This window comes from Myzus persicae, unplaced genomic scaffold (assembly GCF_001856785.1).
Source record: "Myzus persicae strain clone G006 unplaced genomic scaffold, MPER_G0061.0, whole genome shotgun sequence".
Taxonomy (NCBI): domain Eukaryota; kingdom Metazoa; phylum Arthropoda; class Insecta; order Hemiptera; family Aphididae; genus Myzus; species Myzus persicae.
In genome coordinates this window covers 807822-816380 of record NW_019102308.1, presented here as the reverse complement: position 1 = coordinate 816380, position 8559 = coordinate 807822, and the positions used below count along the sequence as shown (strand labels likewise).

General features: G+C 28.0%; 3 protein-coding genes and 1 long non-coding RNA gene across 5 annotated transcripts; 1 reads left to right on the top strand and 3 right to left on the bottom strand.

Annotated features, from left to right (window-relative positions):
* Nucleotides 1-1585: 1585 nt before the first annotated feature.
* Nucleotides 1586-2335, bottom strand: LOC111031831 (NADH dehydrogenase [ubiquinone] 1 beta subcomplex subunit 4). Its single transcript, XM_022311937.1, has 3 exons — nucleotides 2061-2335; nucleotides 1858-2001; nucleotides 1586-1784 (listed from the first exon to the last, which is right to left on the bottom strand). Exons 1-3 carry the CDS (start codon nucleotides 2202-2204, stop codon nucleotides 1716-1718), a joined length of 357 nt encoding a protein of 118 aa, XP_022167629.1. The 5' UTR covers nucleotides 2205-2335; the 3' UTR covers nucleotides 1586-1715.
* A 1321-nt stretch (nucleotides 2336-3656) lies between these two features.
* On the bottom strand, nucleotides 3657-4903 carry LOC111031827 (succinate dehydrogenase assembly factor 2-B, mitochondrial-like). The gene is made up of 2 exons (XM_022311932.1): nucleotides 4651-4903; nucleotides 3657-4551 (listed from the first exon to the last, which is right to left on the bottom strand). Exons 1-2 carry the CDS (start codon nucleotides 4690-4692, stop codon nucleotides 4213-4215), a joined length of 381 nt encoding a protein of 126 aa, XP_022167624.1. The 5' UTR covers nucleotides 4693-4903; the 3' UTR covers nucleotides 3657-4212.
* Nucleotides 4904-5026: 123 nt separating this feature from the next.
* On the bottom strand, nucleotides 5027-6493 carry LOC111031817. Its single transcript, XR_002604242.1, has 3 exons — nucleotides 6234-6493; nucleotides 5623-5739; nucleotides 5027-5506 (listed from the first exon to the last, which is right to left on the bottom strand). It is a non-coding gene; the product is annotated as an uncharacterized LOC111031817 (long non-coding RNA).
* A 112-nt stretch (nucleotides 6494-6605) lies between these two features.
* LOC111031816 lies at nucleotides 6606-8355 on the top strand. Of its 2 annotated transcripts, none has more exons than XM_022311921.1 (5): nucleotides 6606-6775; nucleotides 6995-7142; nucleotides 7220-7723; nucleotides 7839-7984; nucleotides 8088-8355. In XM_022311921.1, the coding sequence occupies exons 2-5, from the start codon at nucleotides 7035-7037 to the stop codon at nucleotides 8239-8241; spliced, it is 912 nt and encodes a 303-aa protein (XP_022167613.1). In that variant the 5' UTR covers nucleotides 6606-6775; nucleotides 6995-7034; the 3' UTR covers nucleotides 8242-8355. The 2 variants fall into 2 exon arrangements, with proteins under 2 accessions (XP_022167613.1, XP_022167612.1); XM_022311920.1 differs by having other exon boundaries at nucleotides 6607-6775; nucleotides 6831-7142.
* Nucleotides 8356-8559: the final 204 nt, after the last annotated feature.

Sequence of the window (8559 nt, the reverse complement as noted above, 5' to 3'; positions counted from 1 at the left end):
AAGAAGAATGGAAATGCCCGTCATCAGTCTCAAACGAGCCAAAATACTTTGAACATTTTATCAAGTATATGGAATTGATGAAATAAACGTTTGGTATAAATTTCAAATGTCTACGGTAATTGGTTTTTGAATTACAACAAAATAAGAAAATCACTGCAAGAGAAATCGAGTGAATATCCAAGGTTGTAAAAATTTCAACTTTAAACGTTCATAAAAATTTAATTTGACCTTCCGGTAGAAATTTTTCTTTTGATAAAAGTAGACAAACTTGTAAGGAATCTTGTATTCAATTTTTAAATCTTAGATATAAAAAGAAAAACTTTTATGAATTTTTAACTAAATAAAATTTGCTAATTTTCATGATTTTTACGAATTTTGTCAAAATTCTATGTTTACACATTCATAAAAAAATAATATGGATTCATGCTCAACTTTTTTTAAAATTTCCATTAACAGCAGCTTACGAGGAACCTTGTATTACATTTTCAAGTTTTTTGGCAGAGCAAAAATTGTTGTTATCGACTAGGGTTTAAAAAAAACAAATAATAAACGAAAATTTAATTTGTCTATAATATATTATAGTTCAACACTCATTAAAATATTTTGAAAATGTTATGGTTAAAAGCAGTGGTTCTTAACCTGTGATCCCCGGCCCCCTGGGGGTCCGCAATACACATGTCGGGGGTCGGCGGCAGCCCTACCACCTAACATAAGTTAATACGTGACATGAGTGCATTATTACAATATTTTTGGATTATTATTTTTGTTTCATATATAATTATAATCTTTATTGTCTGTCGCAGCGGGCCGTGATAAAATAATTTATATTAAAATTTTTTTTAAATTTAAGTGTTTAATGATGTTAAAGTTTAAAATGAAAAATTAAGTTTAATCAAAATAATTATAAATGTGTGTATTTAAGTATTTTGTTATGTCTACTTCTATAAATTGTTATATAAAATAGTTATTTTAATTTTGGTTATGATAACTTGATATGTTTTGTAAAAAAAAGGTATTCGAAAAAAAATTAGTACCTAGGGGGGGTCCGCGATTTCTAGAAATATTTCATCGGGGGTCCGTGTTCTACAAAATGTTAAGAACCGCTGGTTTATAGAAAATGCTTACACAAATATTCAGTGAAAATGTCATGAATCTACGGTCATTTTTGTTAGAGTTACACTAAAAACCAAAATCGATTTTTTCGAAAAATAGTTTTGCATAAAAATTTCCGTTTTCCCTTAATTTTTTATTTGTTTTTCCTGTTGCTTTTGAAAACTATTGGAAATTTTAAATTTTAACCTCCCGAATGCACCAACTAGATTCACTTTCCGGAGCGTCGAGGAATACTCAAAAAGAACTTTTCAGTAGACAGGAGTTCCTTTCATTTTTATAATTTACTTGCATACTTGTGAAACAAAAAACCTCAGTGAGAATCAATTCATTTTATTCATAATTCATGCATACCTATTTAGTAAATAAATGAATAAACAATTATTATTATAGTTATTTTTCTATATATTTCATTTAACTCAAATTGAACTGTTTCTAACATTAATATCATTACAGACATTAAACAAAAAATATATATAATAGAAGTTGAAATCCAATTTTAATGTTAATTATTTATTACAGGCATTTCTATTTTAATAAATCTATACAACAACGGTAATGTGACCAAAATAACACTAAACATGTTCATATAAATGTAAATCTTGTTAGGCAAATTTGAATCCTCTATCCTTGTAAGATACTTCTCCAGTACGAATTAAATTTTCTCGACGGTCCTTTTATAGAAAAAAAATGTTTAAATATTTTTATTGAAATTAATAATAGTTAAATATCTTAAGTAATACATACACGTTCTTTCTTTATGAAATAAGTCAGACTAAAATACGGAATTACAATCATTAGTACACCTAAAAGTGAAGTCTTAGGTGTTGGCCTGAAAAATTCGTGTTGTGTTGCTTTCAGCGACATATATCTTTGAATACCGACATCAAACTAGAAACAAAGAAATACAACATCAATAACATTTTAAGAAATATTATATGAATGCATACCAGTGTTCCACCTTCCATTTTAATGTTTCGGTAGGGATTTGATGTATGCTTGATATATTCTTGAGCGACGGCTTTTCGTAATTCATTTTTTTTCCGAATTAATTCGGGATCGGTTATAGTTTTATAAGGAGCCGCGTGGGCCATTTTAATTATGCGAATTGAACGTCCAAAAAATATCAATAGTTTTTATAGAAACTAATTAAAATTTAAAAGATAAAAAGCGAATAACAAATTAACAATGTTCGTGAAAAATGAAAATATTTAATTCTTTTCTTTAATCAGTAACTTTTTTTTTATCCAATCACCTTTAGAACATTGTGACCAACATTGTAAATAGAACACTCATGACGGTGGAATATAATATATCTAAGGTTATTATGAAGCCGACAAATAAATGTCTGAAATTTTCTTATCTGAGAGGTGAATGTTTACAAAATGTTAAAATGATAAACAGTGATAATGTTATGGCGGAAAACCAAAACTATTAAATAATAAATATGTATAAATTATAATAACACATAATAGACATTTAGATTACAATTATAACTATAATCATAAATATATATACCATATAGAGAAACATATTTAATAAACAAGTCTCAAGCTTGTCCAATAAGTACATGTTTAAATTCAAATGATCTGAGTTAATATTAAAAATGAACTTAAAATAATAAATGTTCACTAGTATTTTTAATACACTTCAATGTTATAATGTTCCTTTGCTAAGAAGATCTCATGAAATGTTATTAATCTCATTATTAGTTAAAAAATATCTTAGTATTCGACTCCATTCTTTGTCATTGAATTTTTGAACACATACATGACAGTGACTTATTCAATGAAAAGGCACACTCAACACCTACTAACTTAACAGGAGTACAACAGCAGGGCGATAGCTTACTATTCTCTTTTTTACCTTTTTATCTAAACCCAAAATATATTGATTGGATTGAAACCATGATAAACCGGCAACTTTAAATTTACTATACTTATTGCAACAGAATAAAATACACAATATTACTTGCATAAATCTGTTTATGTTCACCTGAAAATGTATCTAAATTTTGCATTTTGGAACTAGCATGGGAGTAAGTCATTTAAATTAAAGCAACCTTTAAGGCATGGATGTCAGGCAGCATAATGGTATTTGAGAAATTTTTAATTTCACAGTGCATAATACAGTACAGTACACAGGTAAATAGTGTACATATAAAAACAATTAGTAAAAAGAATTTAAGATCTAAGCATAATGTACTGAAACAATTATTTAGGAGGGGGACGGAGTGGCCGAGTGGATAAAGCGTCGGTTGCAATGCGCACCGTCGCCAGTTCTAACCTTGGTCACGGGCGGCACTTCTCTCCAGGCAGTCACGGTGTCCGCAGAGAGAGGCCGCCATCCCCCAACCAGACATGGCAGAAACCTATGGGTGCCCACTAGAAATTCTGACAAACAAACACACACGTGTTCCATAACCCTACAGTTCCAAAAACCCTACAGTACCACAACCTACAGCTAATGGCCTCCCTCAGTTGACGAAGCTTAAATAAATAAAAAAAAAAAATTATTTAGGTAACAAAATTAATTATAATAACAAATTGTAAAGAATAATCTATATAATAAAAAAATTTACATTTTTGTTGTTAACAGCAGCACGCTTCAAGACAAGTGATTAATAAAATAATAATAATAGTAATAAATAAAAATATTAAATAATAAGTAGTATGTTGAACAATTTTCAGACGTGAGGCAAACAGTTGATCGATCACTCACCCACACTTTTTGGTTAACATTTTTTTTTTTGATTAACTATATAAGTATTATTAATCAAAATTGTTTATTGTACTAAATCGGTTGCCCTATACCCACCTCAAAACAATCTATTTAGGTATCTACACTACCGTATTACAATAACATTATTACAATCATTGATTAAATATATTTATTGCATATTTAATCAATGTTACAATATTACATTATATGATATTTTTGGTATGCTTTATTTGGTAGGTAATGGTTTCAATAAATTAATTTAACAACAGGGTATCAGATATTAGTCAAAATTCATAACTAATTTACTTGTTTGTTATGCAGCAAATTATAAATACTATCAAATGAATAGGTAATAATATATAATATTTATACTACTTTACATTATTCTCTTTTTAGAACATGATTTTTCAAAAGCTTCAATATGTCATTATTAAATTCTTCTGGTGCTGGTTTAGACCCAATTGACCATGCATATAAGTCCCATTCGTCAAATTTACTGTTAATCAATGCATCATACTTTTGCAACTGTTCACAATTGAATGTTTTTAAATATTTGTCTGCAAATGATGTAAAGATTATACAATTTTCTAATATTCCCCTTTTTCTAGATTGATATATGAGACGACTCCTCATTAAATCTAGTTCTGAGTCTGCAAATATTTTAGAATCACCAGTTTGGGCATAACTGAGGTTTTTGACACCAATCAAAGAAGCATTTCCCTGTAAATATAAAACAAATGATAGTTTTTATTCTAAACATTTAGTTTGATGTTTTTGTATTCATAAAATATGAATTTTCAATTAAATCAGTATACTAACCATTAAGGGGTATCTATAAAAACGAACAGTATTTTTAAGCATGTTGATTGATATTTGACTTTTCTTGATTAAGATCAAAAGTTAAATTATTGTTCGTTGTACTTGTATAGTAATTTAGTTGATTGTTGGTGTATTTGTTATATAGCGAAGTACCTTACACAATACACTGAAATTATTGTTTTTCTTTACTAGGTTCTACGATCACAGAAAATATTTAATCAATTCTGTGCTACAATATCCTTATCAAAATTCAGAAGGTGCATAGATAATATCATGATAGAAATAACTATATAGTACGTATAACTATATATACTATCATAGATAATATATATTATCTATGTATACTATGTAGTTATTTCTATCATGCGATGTTTAGCTACTGCAGAGTTTTGTAAAATTTTTAACAATGCTTTTGACATTTTAAATTCAAGAAAATATTTATCAAATAAACCGTATAATAGTTCCATATGTCAAATCACATACCAAAAATATAAAGACTTTTTGAACAATTTTTCTACGTATGTTCAAGCACTTACTTTTGAAGATGGTACAAAAGTAATTTGTTCTCAACGCAAAACAGGTTTTATTGGAATGATTTTTGGCATACAAAATGCTTTGGATTATTATACAATTTTAAATGAAAAGGGTGATATGTCTTATTTACTAACTTACAAGCTAAGTCAAGACCACCTTGAAACTTTTTTTAGTGCCATTCGGGGCAGATGTGGTTATAGTGACAATCCAACTTGTCATCAGTTCCAAACAGCATACAAAAGACTATTAGTTCACAACCAAATACGTAGTTCCATGTACGGTAATTGTCAAGCTCTGGACAATACTTTGAAAAACCCTTCAGCTGTGGAAATCATAAATGAAGATAATCAATTAAATGAAAACATTACAAACATAGATAATGCAAAGTTAACTAATTTAAATACAATGACTCTATATGTTAAAGATGTTAGTTCATACATTGCAGGGTTTGTGCTCCGAAGTCTTCAAAAAAAATTGAATTGTGAGTCTTGTATAATGGAGTTACAGAGCAACTACCATTGCAATAGTTTAGCAATTATCAAAGATAGAGGCCATCTAAAAAAACCAAACATAGATTTAGTCACAATATGTAAGGTTACAGAAGATTTATTCAGACAAAATCACACTTCATGCATATTAAAAACGAGACAAAAATTTCAATTGATGATGAATCAAGTCAAACACATTCTAACTGAATATAATTTATTTCAAAGTTTAAGTTGTAGTCAAATAAGCCAACATAATATTATACTAATTGATAATATCATACAGAAATACATTCAAATAAGGTTATTTCATGAAACCAGGAAAATTAATGACAAACTTCCAATAAAGAAAAAGTTGAAAAAAATAGTACATTTCAGGCACGAATGAAATCCAAATGAGTAATAATAAATATATAAAGTAATATATAATTTATATTTGACTCTACTTTATAGGTAATAGTTACCATAATAATATAATAAATAATATAATAATGTAAATATGCATGTACATTTTAATTATGATTTTTACCATTTTATATACATAATATTGTACCCATTACTTACCATGATTTAAACAAAAATGTATGTTCATAATTTTTTGACGATCGGTACGTGTCGTAACATACTGTATTATATATAGTAGTAATAATTTAATGACAATACCTTTTGCGATCATACCAAGTATTATTAATTGTACTGTTCCTGCCACAAAATTTAATAAAATTTAATAGTGTACTCACTGTCTCACTAGTCACTACTCAGTAAAATGTTTAATAATTCAAATTTCGTCATTTCGTACTCCTAATTCAAATACATTGACAAGATAACAGGATAACGTAACCATTGATAACTAGGTTACCATAACCAATGTTAGTCTGGGGCTCTTCCGGCACGCGAACCCATGGGTTGTAGGTATTGGAATAGCCTATCCTCTATATATTATCTATGTATACTATGTAGTTATTTCTATCATGCCACAGATAATATAAAATATTTTTATTTAATCTGTGGTTACCATCTTAAATCGTGCTGACTACTGAGTGCTGAGTGCAGCTGAGAGGCGAGAGCTGACCACGTCTTGGGAGTTGGGACTTCTAAAGTTCTAAGTACTAAACTACTAACTCACGTCTCACCAAGTTCTAACGTTCAATTCATTTTCAGAAGTTTATCTGTGACATCATTCCTGTTATTTAGTCATGGTTCCCGGTTTCCATCGGCCACCATTAAGATAGAAAATTTTATTTTTTATCTTTAATGCTTGGTGTTTAATGTTTTTTTTATCATTTTGCTGAGTATTGAAAGAGAGTAATATTTTATACTTCTAGTTATTTGAACGAGATGCTTTTCACATAATACATTTTAAAAATGGTTAAGTGCTGTTATGTACCAGGGTGTACTACTGGTAACGCTTCATACGTCAGACAACAAAAAGCAAATGGCTTAAAAAATAAAAGTTTATTTAAACCACCCAAAGTAAGAAAACCAAAATCTTAATGTTATTTATGAAAAAACATTTTCCTATTCAAACTTTTGTTACACATTATATTTAGAATAAGGAGCTTTTAGCAAAATGGAATAAAGCTATACCCCGAAAAGACAAAGTTCTCACAGAAAGCTCTTATGTTTGTGAATTGCATTTTGAAGAGAATGATGTTCTATTTTATGATGAGACTATTTTATGGGATGGAACAGTCAATAAACTAAAAAGAATTAGACCTATATTAAGAGCTGGAGCAGTTCCGTGTATATTTCCTAATCTTCCATTTTATTTAACAAAACATAACAAGATAAGAAAACCTCCTCGAGAAAGGTCTTTATGTATCGATAAAAAGTTATCTAAACCAAGTCAATCTCGTTCAGATACAGGTGAAATGAGATGCCCTGAAAATATCTACCAAGAATTTTCTTTTCAGTATTTAAAAGAAAACCTTAACCAACTAGAAAAACCCGATAGTAAATGGATTTTTAAATCAAAGGATGATGAAGTAGTGCTTGTGAGATGTAATTGTGGATCTTCAAAAAAAATAACAATTTCAAATAGCTTAATAGCAAAAGTAAGCAATTGTTTTGTAAAAAGAAAAAATTAAATAACTTTTATGCAAAAATCTATAATTTTATTTTATATTAAGTTCATATTATTCTAATTTTATAATCATTAAATGTTTACAGATTTTTTTTAGTGATGTTGAAGTTATATTTGACAACATTATTAATACAGTTTTATCGAGCATGAATGATACAAATAAGTTATTGAAAAATATTCATTCTTTAATAGAATGCAAAGGAATGATGACATCAGAAAATATCATTACCAGGTATAAAATGTGATGTAATTGTTGTTTTTCTAATTTCTATTTGAAAAAAAAATAATATTAGTTGTTAAATAATGTTGCTTACCTATATTTATGTTTCTGTAAGATCTATCACATGCCAGGGATATGTTGAAAAACGTCTAGGACAACGTGGCCGTATGAGTAATTATTGTTTTGACTGCAGGGTAGCTCGAAAAAAAATGGCTGATAGTTTGAGAAAAAAATTATCCAAACTTGGTTATGAAGTACAAAATATATAGAAATCACTATATTATTTAAGAAAATCATATGACTTTAGAAATAAGGTTAGTTAACACTACTTAAAATATTGTACTATATAATGGTCTAAAGACCCTTAAATGTGTAAAAAAAAACTCCCAGTACATCTAAATCCCTGCCCTAATCTTAATATACTATATAAGAACCAAATAAAAATACAAGTAAAATGATGAATGCATATTTAATTTTCAAATAATTATGAACTCTTCTGTTAATATTCAAAAAACATTTTTACAACATTAAGTTATCTAAATACTAATTACTACATAGTGCATATTTAAATAAATATATATTTGATT

Excerpts from the sequence above, each read along its gene's own strand:
- LOC111031831 (XM_022311937.1), bottom strand. The coding sequence starts at position 2,204 with ATGGCCCACGCGGCTCCTTATAAAACTATAACCGATCCCGAATTAATT. Across the intron at positions 2,002-2,060 it reads AAATGGAAGGTGGAACACTG|TTTGATGTCGGTATTCAAAG; the intron begins GTATGCATTCAT and ends CTTTGTTTCTAG. Across the intron at positions 1,785-1,857 it reads ATTTCATAAAGAAAGAACGT|GACCGTCGAGAAAATTTAAT; the intron begins GTATGTATTACT and ends TTTCTATAAAAG.
- LOC111031827 (XM_022311932.1), bottom strand. The coding sequence starts at position 4,692 with ATGCTTAAAAATACTGTTCGTTTTTATAGATACCCCTTAATG. Across the intron at positions 4,552-4,650 it reads TTTATAGATACCCCTTAATG|GGAAATGCTTCTTTGATTGG; the intron begins GTTAGTATACTG and ends TTATATTTACAG.
- LOC111031816 (XM_022311921.1), top strand. The coding sequence starts at position 7,035 with ATGGTTAAGTGCTGTTATGTACCAGGGTGTACTACTGGTAACGCTTCA. Across the intron at positions 7,724-7,838 it reads CAAATAGCTTAATAGCAAAA|ATTTTTTTTAGTGATGTTGA; the intron begins GTAAGCAATTGT and ends AAATGTTTACAG. Across the intron at positions 7,985-8,087 it reads TCAGAAAATATCATTACCAG|ATCTATCACATGCCAGGGAT; the intron begins GTATAAAATGTG and ends TGTTTCTGTAAG.